Below are 20,232 nucleotides of genomic sequence, written 5' to 3' on the forward strand. Positions count from 1 at the left end.
TTAACTACGTTAATAACTACGTTATTATTGTGGTAATGAGCACGGTAACTAGTTATTATGCCAAAATCAGGAACGCGTTACTCGTTACTGGGATTTAGACAGGCTCCACAGAGCTTCCACAGATTCAGTAACATTAGCAAGTGGTGGAGGCCAGCAGGTGGATGAGGGAAAGGGGAGGCAGGAGGAGAGACCCGAGGCAGCGCCGGTCCAAGTGTCAGGAGAACTGAACTTCAGGTAAGAAGTTATGACCTGCAGTCTATCTGGGTCAGATATAAACCAAGTTTAGGTGGAGTTTATTTTCATTGTGCTGGGTACGAGTTTCTATACAGCTGGGTGGTGCTATGATGTTACTGATGTTGAACTTTATTTTATTCATAAGGTTAGTTAGTAGAGTTGGCGTAAAAAACGGAATCGTCTGGTATTCAGAGAAAATATCACACGTTTCTTATTGAGGTGAAAAGGAACAGTTTGTCCCGGACTTCAGCTACAACGAAAAAGACACAAAGCTGCAGTTATTCTGTGTCTTTGCTGCACAGCTGCCTCTTCTTCTCTCATCCTCTCCCCCTGCCTCTCCTGTTTCTACTTCAATCATGAAACTGATCAATTATCAGCTGATCGTCTCTCTTGTTTGTTGATCGCCCACTTTGAGCCAGAAAGAAAAAAACCCAGTGGATGTCGCGTTAAACAACAGCAGCACATTTAAGCTTGATCAGCTGTTGTTAGAATTTATTTAATATTACTTTCTAGGATCAGCTGATGTTTGCTGGAGCCACAGCTGTAAAGCTGCTGGTCATGATGTCAGTTTGGATATGTGGTGAGAGGGAAACATGAAGATGAAACCAGGAGATGTCCTTACTGGATCATCAGAGCTGAACAGGTGATGGAGAAACAGGTTTACCTTTTAGGTGACATGAATGAGTTGAAGTTATGAACTGTTTCTGAGAGACAAATAACACCAGGATCCTTTTCTAAGTAGCTGACAGCTGGTAACTGTGCAGGGGCGGGTCTAGCAAAGTGTTGCCGGGGGGGCACAAAGAAATACTTTTCTTTCTTATTCTCATTTAAAATGTCTCGCTTTTAATAAATAATTATCTGAATCTTACAACAAACGATTGATAGATTGATGCATATATACCATCAAAACAGTGAGCATCACTGTCACAACAGTGTTTATTTTCATTCAAAGGCTTTATGATTTTTCCTATAATGGCGGCCGGTCTCTAGTCAAAACACCCGGGCCGATTTTTTTGTCCCAGTCCAGCCCTGCATGCAGCTCATCTGCAGTCTGGTGTTACCTACATCTTCCTATTCAGAAGGCAGAATTTCCGAGTTCTGAGTACAATCAAAGCACCACGACTGCAGTTTTTGTGTTGGATGTAAAAAGCGCACGTGACGCTGTGACGTAGCCTAGAATCATGGCGGCGGTCAACGGCGGTCCAGGCGTGGGATTTCTCTCGTGGAAATATGCACATTATCTGGTAGGTGGCACAGTGCACATGTGGCAAGTAAGCAAGCTAAAAGACTGGCAGTCTGGCTGGGTATCCAGTTACAGAAGCAACACATTAACAAGAGAAGTCTGAGTAAAACCAAAGTTACTTTCCCTAGTAACTAGTTACTTTGAAAGTAACGAGTAACTTGAAGTAACTGAGTTACTTTTGATAGAAGTAACTAGTAATGTAACTAAGTTACTAATTTAAAGTAACTTACCCAACACTGGTAGTTACATATATTACATGATATGTGGCAGCCCCCAAGAGTACCAAATACCTGAGGCCACACATCTAGGAGACATCTGTGCGCTTATCCCAGGAGGAGGAGGGAGGACCGAAGTATTGTATATTGTTTTTTGTTATCTCTCTTGTGAAGCACTTTGTGACAACTGTCAGTGAAATGTGCGATATATAAATAAACTTTTACCACGGCCAAAGGTGAGAGGACCAGAGGGGACGGACCAGCCACCCTGGTACCAGTCAAGAGTAACCCTGACCCAGCAAGTTTGGTGCGGAAGATCTTTCTCCCGGCCTGCGCTGACTCTAACCTAGAATTAGACCCGAGACTGTGGCCTCACAAACGCACTTCTAGAAGATTTTCCTTTTACAGATGAGCTGAAGCTGAAGTGAAGAGCGTATGTGTGAAAGGCAGACCAGACTTTCGGTTCGTCTTCTTCAAGCCGGTAGGGGGCGGTAATGGCTCAACCCGGTGTTTGAAAACGGCATTTTGAAAAAGCGTCGAAGAAAAGAAAAGACGACGAAGAAGAAAACGTATGCGGAAGTGAGGTAAATATACTCGGACCTTGGCAGTAGTATGGAGAGCCCGGAGCTGTCGTTTACTCTGGCTTACGTCGTCCTCTCCTTCTGTTTCGTGTTCACGCCCAATGAGTTCCGCTCGGCCGGCCTCACCATCCAGAACCTGTTCTCGCCGTGGCTGGGCAGCGAGGACGTGGGCTTCATCCAGTATCACATCAGAAGGACCAGCATCACCATCGTGGTCCACTCCGCGCTGCCTTTAGGTAAACTCGTCACTGTCACACAGGTAGAAGAACACTCTGTTCCCCGCAATCACGTCACGCACACAGTGGGTGTTAGAACCAGTGTCACCATTATAACATTTTGGAACCATGGGTAAGAAAAGATTAGAACAGTTTAAATAAGTGAATAATTTGTACTTTAAATCCACGCACAGGTCAGTAATGATGGAGGACACGCCCGTGGGAGCGATAACACTTTGATTTTGAGCTTTTAAATCAGTGTTTGGCAGTAGACACGGATTTTATATACGAGAGCCCCGAGCAGAGGACAGTCACGGTGTCGTCTGACCTGGTCTTGGTTTGTTGCTCCGTGGAGGGGCCCTGTGCGCCACGGCAGCAGCCACGGTGATGTTTGTGTACCTGATAAACATGGAGCAGGTTCGTGTTTGTCTGATATTGTGTCTTCTCTCTGCAGGTTACTACATGGGAATGTGTGTCGCTGCTCCAGAAAAAAACCTGGTTAACATTTACCAGGTGGGTTGGCTGGTGCTCTCTGCCTGCAGCCTGCACGGGGCCACGCCCTCTGTTGTGTACTTAAGGAAACACATTTATGCTGATGTAGATCCTGGAGAACGGGCGGTGCATTTGGAGAGTGAGCCGTGCTATGAGTTTACACTGGCTCATATAAAACATTATCAAAAAAACAAAATGCATCAGTTAAGTAAAAACCCACGACACAGGGCTTTGGAGTCGGTCATTAACTTTTATCCTTTCAGGTTCGATCTAATGCTCACCACTGTTTTTAAGCAAAGTCAGAGAATGGATCGTTAGCATTCGCAGTACACATTCTTCTTTATCCGTGTTAGCTCACTGGTAATGATGCTGGTGAAAGTCTGACAGAGAAGCAGGCTGACCAGCAGATGGCGGCGCAGCATCTCTGTTATTTATTTAAACCAAAACTCTTCCAAACAGAAGAAACGGCTCCTCTCGTGGTTACGAGCTGTTGTGTTGTCATCATCGTCCATCTCTTTTACTGCAACACGTGCCCACACTCTGCTACAGCGCTTGGGTGAAAGTGATGTAACTGTGCGTGACAAACGGTGCATTTTCCACTGATTGTGTGTTTGATTTCTGCCTTGTTGATCAGAGTAAGCTGCGATGGGCTGTGACATGCAGGGCCCACACGTGCACACTGTTAAAGGACTGCTTATGCCCACAGCCTTTTAGCCGACTCGTTCCTGGTGCAGCTTCCCCATCTCTGGGTCCAGCTGCTGTAGCTGGGAAGAAAACCTTATGAGGCATCACATTTCCACGAGGGTTTCATGACTCTGTGGGGTAGAAAAGTTTGAATTTATGCAGGAAATGGCTTTGTTTGCAGAGTAGCACATTTGATGAATTGAAAAAAGAAGTCAGTTTTCCATAATGTAATCTGTAGGAATAACCAGAACACAGGAGCCAATAAGCAAACATGTTGGAGTCATTTTGTTGTTGTCGTCTTTTGTTTAGGTTTAGTGGTTCAAACTCTCTTGATCATGAACCTGAAGCAGTGATCTCTTGTGTTGTTGTTTCTCCAGGTTAGTGACAACTGGAGAGCGTTTCTCCTTCTGTCTCTTTGCCTCCATTCGGTCAGCTGGATAATTGTCTTCTACTGGTCCCGGCGTCGCTGGCACAATCATCCAATCAGTAAGGTGCTGCAGGCCCATGTGCAGCCCCCTTTCTCCAGCTGGGGCTCTGTGGCAGTCAGCATCAACACTGAGTTCAGACACATAGATAAGTTTGCTACAGGAGCACCGGGAGCTAGAGTCATCGTCACTGACACCTGGGTGTTAAAGGTGAGTGTTAATAAATATGCGTATAGCTTTTCTTTGGCATTATAACTGCACAACTCTAGTTTCACGCACTGCAGAGAAACTCCGAGAAATCCTGATCCTGTGCTTTCCTACGAGTCTCAGTTGTCAGGACAACAGTCCACAGAAAGTCCTATCAGAAAAATGACCCTTACATCATAAACATCTTTTTTTTCAGCCTCTTCTCGCTATCGTCAGAGAGAAACGTGTAAATGACTGTTTCTGTTAGACTGTTGATCATAAATGAAACAAAGCGTCCGTTTGTTTCTGCTTTTATAAAGTCTGTGGTTAAAGGGCTCACAGCTGATGTGAGATCCGTCACAGTTAGGAACCGTTATCACAGACGGACTAGAAGGAACCTTGACCCCATTCAGTTGAAAACTGATGATATTTATTATTGCCATTGTTTCCCTGCACTCTTCGTCTCCAAGGCAACCATTTCAGAGATGGGAAAATTGCAGATTGGTTGCACGTTGTTGCGGTAATGCTGTCGCGGTAACGTTGTCGGGGTAACGCTGTCGCAGTAATGTTGTTGTAGCAACGCTGTCGCGGTAACGCTGTCGCGGTAACGTTGTCGGGGTAACGCTGTCGCAGTAATGTTGTTGTAGTAACGCTGTCGCAGTAACGTTGTCGGGGTAACGCTGTCGCGGTAACGTTGTCGGGGTAACGCTGTCGCAGTAACGTTGTCGTAGTAACGCTGTCGTAGTAACGCTGTCGTGGTAACGCTGTCGGGGTAACGCTGTCGCGGTAACGCTGTTGCGGTAACGTTGTCGTAGTAACGCTGTCGCGGTAACGTTGTCGGGGTAACGCTGTCGCAGTAATGTTGTTGTAACGTTGTCGCAGTAACGCTGTCGCAGTAACGCTGTCGCAGTAACGTTGTCGCGGTAACGCTGTCGCGGTAACGTTGTCGTGGTAACGCTGTCGCGGTAACGTTGTCGCAGTAACGCTGTCGCAGTAACGTTGTCGCGGTAACGCTGTCACACTTGCGGTCTGACCATGGAAAAGTGATTCTGTGCACGGCGAACAAACAAACGCAGACCTGAGCTACAAGGACACAGAGCGACGGCCGTGGGCTTCCCTGTGTGCTGCAATCACTGTGATGATTAACTGACCAACTATACAAATCCATTCTGAGCTTTTCATGTAATAATTTTGGTACATAAATATTTTTAGAGCATCTTCACTGGTTTTCTGTTATCCTGCATCTTAATATGTTTAGTTTTTTTAATGTTGGTTATTTATTGAACAGGGACTTGGTAACTTTGCTGCATTTCAACAAGAATCCAACTGCTGACTTGTGCGCATGAGCTGCAGCTAGACTTTGTCTGCTCAGGCACATCTGACCCTCTTTGTCTGCTTCTAGGTGACCACGTATCACATTTACACGGCCCTGCAGAGCGATTGCCACGTCACAGTGACAGAGTCCACACAGCACCACCTGAGTCCGGATTCAGCCTCGCCCACAGAGATCCTGACCCTGAGAGTTGACAGCATTAACCCTGCTGTCACACCATTCAATATCAAGTATGTGTTGTCTCGACAAAACGGCACGTCTCGTGTCAAAACAAAGAGAAATCAAATCGTCTTTCCCACTCGTTCCAGGCTCAACTCTACGGAGTACGCAGAGCTCCGGGAGAAGCTCCGGGCTCCCATCAGAAACTCTCCTAATGTGGTGATCCATCAAACGCTCAGTGAACTGTTTTTGGAAACGTTCAAGGCTCAGGTGGACCTCAATCAGCCGTACGCCCTCCCCCACGGACAGGTACACACTGCTGCATTCATCAAATTGTGTCCAGTGCTGAGATGAGATGAGTCAGAAGCATGTGCTGTGTGCGTACACAGGAGTTAGAGCCCTGTATCGGCTGCATGCAGGTTCCAGCAAACGCCAAACTGGTCACGCTTTGCCACGAAGCAGGTAAAACTACGCTGATCGTTTTTTGGGTGGGTTCATATGTGCTCGTGTAACTACGCCTGTGTGATTCCTGTCTGCTACAGAGACCGATGATGACGATTCAGACTGCCAGCAGTGTCACTGCAGACCCATGTGGTGTCTGTTGTGTCTGGGTCGATGGTTCGCCAGCCGTCTAGACGAGCAGACACCGGAGACGTGGTTGTCCAGCAGGGTTCCCTGCCCTACTTGTAGAGCCAAGTTCTGTATTCTGGATGTGTGCGCAGTCCGATGACGGGCACACGTCTCCCCCCCACCCTGACTTTTAATGTTTCGAATGTTGACCAAGGGTTTCTGCTCAACATCCTCCAACCAGAGCGGCACCTGGACTGGATGTGGTCGTGTTCTATTTCTGCTTTTATGGAAACGAATTAAAAACAATTCTATGAGGAATCATTTATTTCATATTTGTATGTTGTTACAGCACCAAATCTTCTCATGAAGGGCCCTTTCTGCATCTTTTCTTATGCAGCATAGCAACAAATATGAAATAAGTAAACATGAAAAGTTTTAGATGGAACATTTATCATGTAAGGGCAAAATTCTGATTACTGTGATGTGGAGCGAATGTATGAATCTACAGTTTAATAAAGTTTAACTCAACTTGGTTTATATTTTAAATGTTTGTATGAATACCAAATATTGAAAAAGGGTGTAAATAATAAATGTACTGATATGGAAGGAAACCTCGCAGACATGGATGAAACCTGCTGCCTGCGGTGGATTAAACGATGCCTGGAAACGGCTCACACATCCACTCACCTGACTTTGTTTGTTTTTCAAATGTATTTGAGAAAAATAATACAACAGATAAACGACACCATTAATAAATGTTTTCTGTACGTTTGTCCTGCTGTTTCACATTAGCATCGTTTCCTAGCAGGGGGCAGCTTCTTTAGTGTTTAGTGGTACAGACGTCTGTGGATTCTCTTCATCTGTGACACTTTCATAATGAGTTTGCGGTTCTTACTCTAATTTTAAGTCATTCGTAGATCTATAGAAGGATACTTGATTGATCCCATCAGCATGGGCTCAGATTGTGGTCATAAATATTTTGTACTTGTAAATTAGGATTCATATGTGTAAAATAGATTTGTGTGTGGACTCCATAAAGCACCCCTCCAATAGCCAAACCCACCTGTTCTCTGATTGGATAGTTACATTTGTGATTGACATGACATTGGCCAATCAGATGAAAGGAAGAAAAACTGGGTCAAAATTCGTACTTGTAACTTGAAACTTGAGTGCAGACTTTCACACGTATTTTTTGGCTAAGTCCACACACAAATCCTAATTTACAAGTACAAAATATTTATGACCACAATTTGAGCCCATACGTCAAGATTTCTGACTGGGAACTCACCATTTCCCCGGCCCAGATTTGTAGAAAGGTACAATTCAAGCTTTTGACAGCGACCTCTGTGTGTGGACCCTGATGGGCTGCGGAGCTTCTGACTATGGACGCGCTACCATCCACATTTGCACATGGACAAAGATTTTATTTACAGAAGAAGGCGTTTTCATTTATCTGATTTTTTTTATTCAGAACTATTTATGTTGCACAGCTGTTCCTGACAGACTGAAAGTGAAAAATCACAGAGTCCATGAAAACTACAGATAAAAACCAAAGAGGAGGAGCTGTGACAGAATATGTACGGAGCCCCGCAGGGGACATGGGAGGAAAAAAATTAAGACGGACTTTTGCGAGATCTCGCAAAAGTTGAATTCCAACAATGGCGGCAGCTCCTTAGTTGTAATATTACTCTTTCTGCGTCACAAAATACACTTTTAAGATATTTTGAGGTGTGAATGTAGTTGTGTAAACATCAGATACCTGCTCAGTTTACAAGACATCACATATTTGCAAAAGTGCTCCGACGTTTTCGGAGATGTATGAAACTTTTGCGAGATCCTGAGTTAGTTTTGCGAGATCTCGCAAAAGTCCGTCTTAATTTTTTTTCTCCCATGTCCCCTGCAGGGCTCCGTAAATATGGGACAGAAAAATGAATGTAAGAACACTTCAGTGGGGTTGGAATATATCATTTATTTATTGAAGGTATTTATTTTAATTCCAAATCTGTATGGCCTTTCATTCATACTTTCTCTCACCTTAGGATTTGTACCTTAGTTTTAGCATCGTTCACATTTAATGTTGAATTCATACAAGAAATCAAGATGTTTAGTAATGTTGCTTAAATTGATATATAGAACAGAGAGTAGCAAAGAAACCTAGATTTATGTAAACATTGTCATATTATTGGTTAAATATTTAGGTAACTGCCATGTCGGGTAAATTAAGCAAAGTTAGAATGATCATTGTTCACATATTTGTAAACACTACTATCTATTATTAATTCTTAGTTGTCATCCTGATCATCCTTCTGTCCACCAGGAAACATTATCAGCTATTTCTCAGGAAATCTAAATTGAATCTGAATGACATGAGCCTCTTTGTTTTTACAGTAAATGCTACTGTTTCATGCTTTTTTCGTTCTACACAGTGCAACAGTAGAGTGTGGCCTGAGGCTGGCTGTGTGATCGTGCAGTGAGAAGAGGTGATTCTGGTAGCAGTAGTCTCAAAACATCAAACATCCTCGGGCATTCTTCCAACCTGCCAAAATAAAATCATTTCAGTTAATAAAGGAATGCGTTTATTGTGTGTGCTGCATGAGGAAGCATGTGATGAGGAAAGCGTTCATTTAGATCTAAACCAATGCAGGACAAAAAGTGATTGTGAATGGAAGATAAGACGAGAAGATGATCTTCAATCCGATATTATTTATACAGCGCCAACTCATAACAACAGTCACCTCTGTACTGTAAGGTAGACCCTACAATAACACATGCAGAGCAAAACTCAACAATCATACGACCCCCTATGGAAGAAACCTCCGGCAGAACCAGGCTCAGCGAGGGGCGGGGCCATCAGCCATCAGCTGGGCAGTGTTATTATTTTTCATGTAGCAACAAAATGACCTTCTTCTGATACTCAGAGTGAAAAGTTGCAGAGAATCATTGCTTAACTAAACTGTCACAGAATAATCTAAATGTATTAGTATTTACATGGTAACTGGACTGATGGCGCTGCACTTTTCTGCTCTCCTGGAGGACTCAGCGCGCTCTATACAACACGCCACATTCACCCAGTCACACCAGCACTTTCTTCTTTCAGTGCTGTTTAGCTAACATTCACGATGGATGCATCAGAGAGCAACTGGGGGGTAGTATCTTCCCCAAGCATATTTGGCATGCAGATTAGTGGGAGCCCAAACCAGTTGAGGTGGTTCAGGGATCTGACAAGGATGCCTCCTGGGCACCTCCTGGGTGAGGTGTTCCAGGCATGTCCCACCAGGAGGAGGCCCCAGGGCCCATATTTCTCGGCTGGTCTGGGAACGCCTTGGTGTTCCCCCGGATAAGCTGGAGGAGGTGGCTGGGGAGAGGGAAGTCTGGGCTTCTCTGCTTGGGCTGCTGCCCCCACGACCCAGCCCCGGATAAGCGGAAGAAGATGGATGGACGGGAGCCTGGATCAAACCCATAACCTTCCAGTCAGTAGCTGACCTGCTCTACCACCTGAGCTACAGCCAACCAACATACCAACTTGTACTCGTACCTCACTTATTTGCTGCATAGCGCTGTTTGAACGTTGATGAGGGATGTTGGGACCTCGAGGAAATCCCACCTTGATTTGTGTAAGTGGGATTCAGACCAAAGACAGCCGTGACGATTCAGTAATTTGTTTTGAGGTTTTCCAAACACGTAAACACTTAACAGTGGCGATATGAATACAAAACACTATTTTCCTGTTATACAGGAATTTACCAGGAATATGCACATTTATTTGCACAGCCTGGTGATGCTCGAGATGTAACAAATAACCCTTGCATCCAATTTCGAAATGACAACTTCACCGCCTCATTGTTACTTTGTGACCTCTTATATAATGTATATTCCGTGCCTGCTGTCATAAATGCCTCATGGTTTTAATGCTCTCCAATGGTTTGATTTCTTTACTTTAATAACTTTAATAACTTTACTTGAACCCACTTGCAGACCTCCAAAGTCTGACCTGGTAACTTCGCTGTCATGAGGTTTCCATGGAAAGTGACCAGGGTGCCATTAAAGGTCCCTGGTTATATTTTTGTAAATATGATTAAATATGGAAACTTGCAGGAGTCCTGGATGTTTCGTTAATATTTTAATTAGCCAATACTTTGACATGTTTTGATGCATCTATCCCTGTTACAGGTTTCATGCCCTCACATCTCTGATGTCGTCATGTTTACACTTTCATCAAGTATGTCAAATGTGAGACAGACTGGACAGTGTACATCCACGCGCCAGTATTATGTCACATTAATAGTACCACCCAGTGGCAACATGCCATCAGCAGTAGGTGATAAACATTATCCACTATACAGAACTTTTTCTGAGTGATGTGAAACACACAAACATATAAACACTGTGTTTTGTTGTGTATTATAGAAGCTAGATTCAACACGGACACAGACTTTTGCTCCCAGCTTTAGGAGGATTTACGAGATATTCCACAGACCTTCAGCATTTATGACTTTCTGTCCACCATCTTGGTTTTGAGTAAAACAAACTACCCATGAGTGGCCAATAGTAAGCAGAGATGAAGGACTGGCGTCCACTGAGTTGGCTGATATGCAGCTATAACAAAAAAAGCATGCATATAGCAACCACTATAAAATCTGATGCTTACTGAGAGTCTGGCAAATATTAGGCCGCCCTCATAGTGCCGCCAAGTAACAACAGGAAATCAGCATTAGGTAACAAACATCATGTGATCTACATGAAACCTTATCGATATTTATAAATACTGATATAATGAGAAAATATTGTTAATTTTACTTCTGTCTCCTCAAAACTATTTGTTAGAAAGTAAATAACAACCTTGTAATTAGAATTATTCATAGTGATTTTATGAAGCTGTTGTAAACATTCTCCCAGCAACAGAAACAAAGATGCAGCCAAATTAAACACACCTGAGAAGATTAATGGTAGTGTGTGTATAACCAGCCTCACCCACAGTAGTACAAAGTGGCCTCTTCAGTGAATGTGTAATGTTTTGTGCTCTCTGCTTTTCATATATGGATACAGATACAGCATGGTGCAGGTACAGAGGCTTCACCATTGAAGCGGTTGCTTGATGGTTTCCAGTTTATTAGGTTTGTCCTGTATGATGAGTGACCCGCAAACTGGCCTACCATTGGAGGGCTGCCACTGCAGGCTCTTTGTTGCATACAAACAAAGCTTTTTATTTTATATTTTTAAGATATGAAACGGCACAGCGGCAGTTCAAACCTGTTTTTGTTCAGTCTTCTTTGTCCTGAGTATGTGTGACCTTAGAGCCAATAAAACAAAAAGGTTTTTTTCCTGCTAAACGTGTATACAGACTCAGAGGCTCTGAGAAAAGCACACACACACACACACACACACACACACACACACACACACACACACACACACACACACACACACACACACACACACACACACACACACACCACTACCCCCTACCCTGTCTTTCCACCAGCTGCTGCTGTCTGACAAGCTGATGATGACTGTGTTTTTTCCCCTCCTTGTTTCAAAGTATGTTGGAGCAGATGGCCCGGAGAGGCAGAGCACGGGAATGTGTTAGAGAGACTGCTGGGGAATGTGCCAAGTGTGTGTGTGTGTGTGTGTGTGTGTGTGTGTGTGTGTGTGTGTGTGTGTGTGTGTGTGTGGTTTCAGTTCGCGTGCCTTCTCACTGCCCTCTGCCCTTTATGGCGCCAGCTTTACTTCCCCTTCACTCTAAACATCTGGTGTCTGGGGTTTACAGAACACGCACATGTAGACACACACACACACACACACACACACACACACACACACACACACACACACACACACACACACACACACACACACACAGCACAAAAAAGCTAGCCAGCAGGGAAAAAGCTCTAAACTCGTTTACATCTAAAAGAGCAACGTGACTCGATTAGTGTGAAGTGCAGAAGTAAGAGTCCACCGACTCTGTGGTTCAACAAAAATGTGTAACGCTACGCAACATGTAAATAAAAAGTGCAACACCTTTCATACAAAATACAAAGTTCACATTTATTTTAAAGGGTTAAAGTTTTTGAATTGATACGTTCAGCACGTTTCAGCATCAGCTCTGCTCTGTGAGCTCTGGAGAACTAAGGAGGACGTTTGAAAGCAGATATTTGACGGGCAGATTTCAGTTGCTCAATAGTTGGACGCCATCTTTGTCCTACTTTTTCTTTGATACTGTTCAAAGGTTCAATATATCTGCATATAAAATAGACAAAGTATGCAATGCTTTTGGTAAATGTCTTGAATTAAAGGCAAAATTCTGAACTTTCTACACATTTTGATTGTTTGATTTAAACTTAGTTGTGTTGGTCTACAGAAGCAAAATGACCAAGTCCAAACACTTATGGCCTGACTGTATAAATACACAGCAGCCCTCTGGATTTGTTTCAGGAAGGGTGTGAAAACACTGACAAATCAAACCCTTGTGAAAAGGAAGCAGCCAAAGTAGCTTTAAGTTACTTCTAAAATATTTCTGTGTTTCAAACTTTTTATTCTCTTGCTAATTATGTCTGAGCACTCAATGTCACAACCACTGTACTCCTCCAATCACAGGACTATATGAGGACTAAGATTACTTCACTTTTTATACATTTTTCCAATTTGGTTTTATTTATACAGCACATCAACAGTTACCTCGAGGCACTTTATATTGGAACCCAATAATAAATAACAGAAAACAGAGAAAATGCCCAAACTCAGATGACCCCCTATGAGCAGCGGTTTCCTCCCTTTTAACAGGAAGAAACAGGCTGATGGAGGCGGAGTCATCTGGCACGACCGGCTGGGAGTAGGGGGAGGAATACACAGTAATGTAGATTTTACACCATCTACTAAAGTCCCCTGTACACCAACACAGTCAAACCTGGATCAAACAATGATGTGATGGAAGTTCAGACTTTTATCTTCAATTTGAGAAATTCAATTCAAATGTATTTACACAGCGCCAAATCACATCAACAGTCGCCTCAAGGCACTTTACACTGTAAGGTACACCCTGCACTAATACAAAGGAAACCCCAACAATCATATGACCCCCTATGAGCAAGCACTTTGGCGACAGTGGGAAGGAAAAACTCCCTTTTAACAGGAAGAAACCTCCAGCAGAACCAGGCTCAGGGAGGGGCGGGGCCATCTGCTGTGATTGGTTGGTGTGAGAGAAGGAAGACAGGATAAAGACATGCTGTGGAAGAGAGACAGAGATTAATAATAACCAATAATTAAGTGAAGAGTGGTGTATACGCATGGTGAGGAACAAACACTCAGTGGATGATCTGAAAATCCGCTGAGTGTTTGTTCCCATTCTGGGAAGCCCCAGCAGCCTGGTCCAGCCCTAACTATATGCTTTAGCAAAAAGGAAAGTTTGAAGCCTAATCTTAAAAGTAGAGATAGTGTCTGTCTCCTGAATCCAAACTGGAAGCTGGTTCCACAGAAGAGGGGCCTGAAAACTGAAGGCTCTGCCTCCCATTCTACTTTTAAATACTCTAGGAACAACAAGTAGGCCTGCAGAGCGAGAGCGAAGCGCTCTAATAGGGTGATATGGTACTACAAGGTCATTAAGATAAGATGGGGCCTGATTATTTAAGACCTTTTAGTTTCAGGGAGTTTTTAGGACTTCCTGATAATAATGGCTCAAGAGCTGGGCGTTCGTCTTGTAATCTGAAGGTTGCCGGTTTGAGCCCCGGCTCCGACAGTCTCGGTCGTTGTGTCTTTGGGCAAGACACTGCACCCGTTGCCTACTGGTGGTGGTCAGAGGGCCCGGTGGCGCCAGTGTCCGGCAGCCTCGCCTCTGTCAGTGCGCCCCAGGGTGGCTGTGGCTACAATGTAGCTGCCATCACCAGTGTGTGAATGTGTGCATGTGGTGTAAAGCGCTTTGGGGTCCTTAGGTACTAAGTAAAGCGCTATACAAATACAGGCCATCTACCATTTAGTTTCTCAGCATCATACATGTCATGTCTTAAAAATATCACTTAAAAAGCTTATGTGTATTCTTTTAGACTGTCACAGTTATATTGAAACAAACATCTGTAGCCTGCTGGTTCTGTCTGGCAGCCTTAAACAGTTCATGCAGTACTTTTGTTAAATCCCCTAAAATCCTCTTACACTGTGTCTGCTCGCGGACCACCACAAACCAAACAAAAGCAATTTAAGTATAAAACACACAAAGAAAGAAGAACTGAATAAAGAAATGTAAAAAATATTGGACCCCATGGAGAATGCAAAACACAAACTGGGAGACAGAACTGAGTGACATGGAGCGCTGATGTAAAAACACCTGAGGAGTAGAAACAGGTGAAAAGAATCGTTGGAGTCTCTGCAGCCTAAGCCTATAGCAGCATAACACATGAATGATTAGTTATACTGCTAACTATTGGCTTTAATAAGGAAAGTCATTAGCCAGCCAGCAGAGTGGGTGTCGTCTCCTGAGTCCACACTGGTGGCTCTGTCCACAGCAGCCTGACAGCTACAGTTCTACCAACCTGATTCTCTAAATGTTGGGATGCTGTCTCAAACATATATAAGAACAGAATGCGATGGTTTGCAAATCTCATGACGCCATATTTTACAGAAAACTGTTAAATAAACTGTTTAAATTGAGACATTTTACTATTTCCTAAAAAATGAGCTCACTTTGATGGAAGCATGTTTTAGAAGCTCAGGAGCTCAGGAGGTAGACTGTGTCATCTAATTGGAAGCTTGCTGTTCCAGTGTGCATGCCAAATATCCTGGAGCAGAATACTAACCCTAATCTATCAGAGTACAAATGTGGGTAAATGTTAGACAGAAAGCACTTAGGAAAAAGTGCTAGCTTGAGCAGGTGAATGAGGCACATTATACAAAGTCACGTGAGTGCTCAGGCAGAGCAGAAAGATGCTAAGAACCAGTGCAAAAGCTGCAACGGGAGGAACAAAGTAAGTGGTGCGACAAGAAACAGCTGGAGGAACATTTAGCAGCTAACCAGATTAACTGGCAACAGGTAAGTTACATAAGGCTGAGAGTCAGTCCTGGATGATCCTCAGGTGTAGACATCGTTCTGTCATGGACGTCTCTGTGAACACGCAGCAAACGCTCATGCAAACGAGCGACATGTGAACATGATGCAGAAAGGCTGCTGTCATCGTTTGACCACAGCTCATTAAAACTGTTCTCCAGCCCTCGTTTAAAAGTCTTCATCTATGACACTTTGATGGAAAAGCACCATCGAAGCTGGAAGGCAGATACAGGTCTTAGACCAACGTGTGCTCCCATGTAGCCTAAAACAAACAGAGTGAAGCTGTTCAGCAGCACAGCAGCAAACTGTTCTACACAGGTTTGAGTTTTAGTCTCGCTTATCTTTCTTAATGCTTCTCTACAGTAAGCTGAGAGAAAACATTTGAGTGTACGTCCTGCTCCTGTCAGCAATCAAACACTCTTCAACAACATCTCCAAATGTTCTCTGAGAAGCGTTGCTGCCATCAAACACTTTTCTTAAACTGGCACATTTTCTCACGTTTCACCTGCTTTCTGTGTTGTAAAATGTGAGTTTATGACAGTTGTTCCAAAACGTTCACGAACTTTTGGAAACTACAGGAAGCAAAGTTAGCCTGCAATGTGCTGTTCTGGGATAACGTGGTACTGTGGTATCTTTAACATATGATGGGGCCCAATCATTCAAGAACGTGTGTGATAAAAGTTAACTGTAAATGCATGTTTATGGGAGTTCCACCTCACCTTCCTCTTCTTGCTCCTTCCCTCGGCCTGCAGGGTCCGTGTGCACTGTTCAACACACTGAGAGAAGCTCACGCTGCTGTGATCTGAACTGTAGTCCAGCTCCGCGAGCTGAGCCAGAGACAGGATGTAATTGCAGGCTATACGTAGGATCGCCAGCTTGGAGAGCTTCTGCCCGTACGAGTAACACGGCACCTAGAGCACGGTCCGTGGTTGGAGGAAGGAAAAGAGAAGGAAATGATTCTCCTTTAGCCTCTTCTCGTTTGTCTAAAGTGTTGTGCTGTTTTCAAAGAGAAACATATGGACTTATCCTCTATTACTGTTGTTAGTGCATCACGTATTAGCTCATCACGTGGTACCAAAGACAAAACGACATTTTGATTAAGTCTTTGAGGTTTAAGGAAACCATGATTTCACACTTCCAAACCTTTTCACCATTAATGGAAGTGAGTAATATCAATCTCCACATATGACCTCACAATGCAGAGAGTGGAGCCTCCAGAGGGACAGTGATAAGTAGTGTAGTTAAGGTGTTTACGCCGTTACACAGCTACACTGAAACAACTGCCATCACATGTTGTAATGTATTGTGAAATAGATTCAGAGATATACACGGAGAAGCTTTACTTTACAAACTGAAGACATCAAATATATGAAGCAGGATATATGGAATCATGTAACTAAAGAAAAAAGTCTAAATATGTCTTATATTTGAGCCGCGCTTCGCTTTGTCCACAGTGCTTAGTCTTCTCTCAGTGAGCTTCATGAAACAGCCACCTGACATGGATTCACCTCACAGGTGAGCCTGTCAGGGTTCACCTGTGGAGTTGGGACCATCAGGTGTGTTGGCAGCAGTCAGGTTGGTGCACAGCTGACAGCCTGTTTGACAACTGTTAGAATTCATATTATGGTAAGAACCAATCAGCTAAGTAAAGAGAAACAACAGCCCATCAAGAGCTATGATGAAACTGACTCAGCAGCTCTGGGAACCCCATCAGACTGCTGGAAACCATTCCAGGCGACGACCTCGTGAAGCTCATGGAGAGGATGCAGAGAGTGAGCAGGAATCACAGCAAAGGCTGGATATGAGGAAGAATCTGAAATCTAAAACATGTTTGCAGATATTTCACAGCTTTTGGGTTTAATGCATAATTCCACATGTGTTGATGCCTTCAGTGAGAATCTACAATGCAAACAAACAAAGTGCAAACAAAGGCTGAGGAAAACTTTAGGATGGTGGACAGACAGTCACTCATCTACCCAGGTTTTCATCCTCTCAGCGTAGGAGTCGGTGCGACACCTTCAGAGTTCATGGACCTTCTGTTCATGTTTCTTTTTAGGGAGATGATGTGTGTCTCTCAGAAGATGAACCTGGCTGTCAACCAGCCATCAGAAAACATATATTTGTACATAGAGGGACATTATAAAGTGTGAGTCTGACCTGTTTCCTCAGAGCCTCGAATGCAGCACTGATGGTATGGACACGGGTCCTCTCCCTGGCGTTTGCTAGCAGCCTCCTGGTCTGCTGGATGGCTTTGACTTCTGGAAGATGCCCAGATCCATCAGGACTCAACCCAATCCGCTTCCTCAGAGACTCCTGGTGAAACACGGGCCATGGGGTTAGGCCTGGAGTTAGCACACTACCACACTATCACTGAGCTTACCCTCTAGGATGCATTTCCTACTTACTCTGGCAGCAACCTTTGGATTGTGGACTATCTTAAACACTGACGTGCAGACGTTTTTTCCTTTTATTTGATTACTTATCAATCAATTAAATATATATTCAATTCTTCCAGGAGTCCTCTTAATCTATAAAAGGTGAGAATTTTTGTGAAATCATAAATGGCTTTTAAGTCTGACAATTTAACCCTAAGAACATGATGTGGAGAAGTTAGTCAATGACTTGATTGGCCACATTTCATTGAACAAGTTTCAGTTGATTGGACAATTAATGAGGTAATTTGCTTCAGTTCACTGAGGGTTGCAAACATTATGCACAGCTCTCCCAAGGTCCCACCACAGCTCAGGAGGTAGAGCAGGTCATCGACTGATCAACACTTTGGTGATTCAGTCCAGCCTACATGCCAAACGTCCTTGGGTAAGGTTGTAGTTGGTGGTTCACACATAGTTTCTGTATTTTGGCTTATTTTGAGGTCAGATGAAAAATACCCCTTTTGGTTTATCCGTGGCTGTATTTAAATCGTTTTAAACCAGCTAAAGACCAGAGGACTGTTTATTATTTACTGGCAATTAAAACCTTTGAATTTAAAGAGGGTGTACATTCTTTTATACACGATTATATGTGAAAGTACATATTCACCTTATGCGAAGGGACCTGTGGATCCATATGTTCGTGACACTCGGAGGACTGTGAGACTCTGGCGGCAGACTGGCCTGGAGGCGCCTCTAAGGAAAACACCTGGTGACTGGCTGAGTTGCAGGTTGATGTTGAAGGAGGGAATATCGACTGAAGGCCCAGTTTTAGTCTGCTGGACAGAGGCTGGGAGATGGAGGTGGGCCAGTGGGAGATCTCTGGGTTAGAGAATGAGGAGGTGGGCACCTGGGAAACTTTGGAAGCATCAACAGGCACATTATTGCCAATTCTCATATCTATGGCACCACCACTCTGAGCTGCAGCCATGTCTTCTTTTAATCCTGGCAGAATCCCCGTGGTACTGGCCATCGGCTCTTGTGACATCATCAGGTGTCTCTTGAGTGGAGCCAGCTTGTGGATATTATGCGACTCCATATGGGCGTCATCTACCCAGTCTGCATCAGTCACGTCAACTGTGTAGGTGTTCATCCTGTCGGGCTCGGGGCCATTGAAAAACCTTTTAGGTTCGCGGGACTTCCTCTTGAACTTCTTGTTAGTGCTAGGCACAGAGACCTGCTGTGGGTCTTTGTTATCAGGTCTGTTCCACATATTACTCAGAGGAAGGGGATTCTTCATTTTGCAACAGTTAGGGTAACAAACAGATAACGTAAAATCGGATTTGAACACAAAAAACGGTGATATTTGGAAATGTACATTAACTACAAAATCTTAAAAGTTGTCCTGTAAATCATTTCAGTTCTTTCACTGTGTAGGAGCGAGCATCAGCTGAGCCTTCACCTCCTGGAAGAATGTGTTTCACTACTGCACAAAAAAGACTTTTGGTCCCAGTGTTTCATTCAGGAATACACCGTTAGCTTATTACTGTGCAACACATGCGATTTCATTGCACGGACAACTGCACAATCGTGTGCATTACTTCAGTTTTACAAGCAGGTTTTCTGTGGCTCCACTCTGTCTTCATAGCAGTCTCCTGAATAATCCACGTTAGTACATAAAGCTGTGTAACATCTGCTGCTCAGTACAAGTTGTCCCTCTGGATGGAGAAGTGCAGAGCTGTAAAGGTTTCTTTCTGTGAATGCAGTCCAGGCCTTCGCCTCAGAATTGGGGTTACAGTGGAACTGTCTGAGCGTGGCTCCAGTCAGTCTGCATAGCAGCACCGTGAATAACCCACACTGATACACACACTGAGCACAGATACGCTGGAGTGCAACTGCTGGACATAAAAATGAGAACAGCGCATGAAGAAAGTAGCAGTTCTTCAGGAGCACAATCACACTTCCATACGCAGCCACACACGCTATAAAACCACTTATTCACACTTTGCAAAGCAGCCGGGGGAGCAGACTCTCGTTAGAGTTGCAGGATTTAACGAATAACTTTACATACTCTGCGTAAGTGTCAGCATGGTACCGGACAGAGTCACACGGTAGTTTCCAAACACCTCAAACTTCCCTGAAGGAGTGTCAGCAGCAGTTGCGGTGATACCCCCGGGATCGATCCATCCCTCGGCGAACTTCTGGGCCCTTCTTAAGGAAAGCTCCGGTGAGCTGAGGTTGAAACTCGGTGCGCTGTAGGCAGTGGCGTCGATCAGTGATTTGCTCTCCCGGCGTTAAAGACTGAGAACTAGTTCACTGCCTGGACTCGCTCAGTTGTCACCGCACACATCGGCTCTGGTCCTCAGCGTCCTCCTGCTTCACTGCACGCGAATACAACCTCGCGCTCCTCCAGCTCCAGTCGCTGGCGTCTGACTGGCTGGAGCCCCCCCCTCCCCTCCGCGCACACGCACACACGCACGCGAGGAAGGATT

The 20,232-nt window shown here is 44.2% G+C and overlaps 2 protein-coding genes across 3 annotated transcripts; one reads left to right on the forward strand and one right to left on the reverse strand.

Moving 5' to 3' along the window:
* Positions 1-2,243: 2,243 nt before the first annotated feature.
* tmem129 (transmembrane protein 129, E3 ubiquitin protein ligase) lies at positions 2,244-7,019 on the forward strand. Of its 2 annotated transcripts, XM_040010132.1 has the most exons (7): positions 2,245-2,509; positions 2,943-3,001; positions 4,042-4,299; positions 5,678-5,838; positions 5,917-6,076; positions 6,157-6,229; positions 6,310-7,019. In XM_040010132.1, exons 1-7 carry the CDS (start codon positions 2,305-2,307, stop codon positions 6,495-6,497), a joined length of 1,104 nt encoding a protein of 367 aa, XP_039866066.1. In that variant the 5' UTR covers positions 2,245-2,304; the 3' UTR covers positions 6,498-7,019. The 2 variants fall into 2 exon arrangements, with proteins under 2 accessions (XP_039866065.1, XP_039866066.1); XM_040010131.1 differs by having other exon boundaries at positions 2,244-2,509; positions 5,678-6,076.
* Positions 7,020-8,286: 1,267 nt separating this feature from the next.
* Positions 8,287-20,176, reverse strand: atoh8 (atonal bHLH transcription factor 8). Its single transcript, XM_040010134.1, has 5 exons — positions 19,812-20,176; positions 18,411-19,638; positions 17,529-17,684; positions 16,091-16,282; positions 8,287-8,873 (listed from the first exon to the last, which is right to left on the reverse strand). Exons 2-5 carry the CDS (start codon positions 19,038-19,040, stop codon positions 8,847-8,849), a joined length of 1,005 nt encoding a protein of 334 aa, XP_039866068.1. The 5' UTR covers positions 19,041-19,638; positions 19,812-20,176; the 3' UTR covers positions 8,287-8,846.
* Positions 20,177-20,232: the final 56 nt, after the last annotated feature.

This window comes from Simochromis diagramma, unplaced genomic scaffold (genome assembly GCF_900408965.1).
Source record: "Simochromis diagramma unplaced genomic scaffold, fSimDia1.1 OVJJ01000585.1, whole genome shotgun sequence".
NCBI lineage: Eukaryota > Metazoa > Chordata > Actinopteri > Cichliformes > Cichlidae > Simochromis > Simochromis diagramma.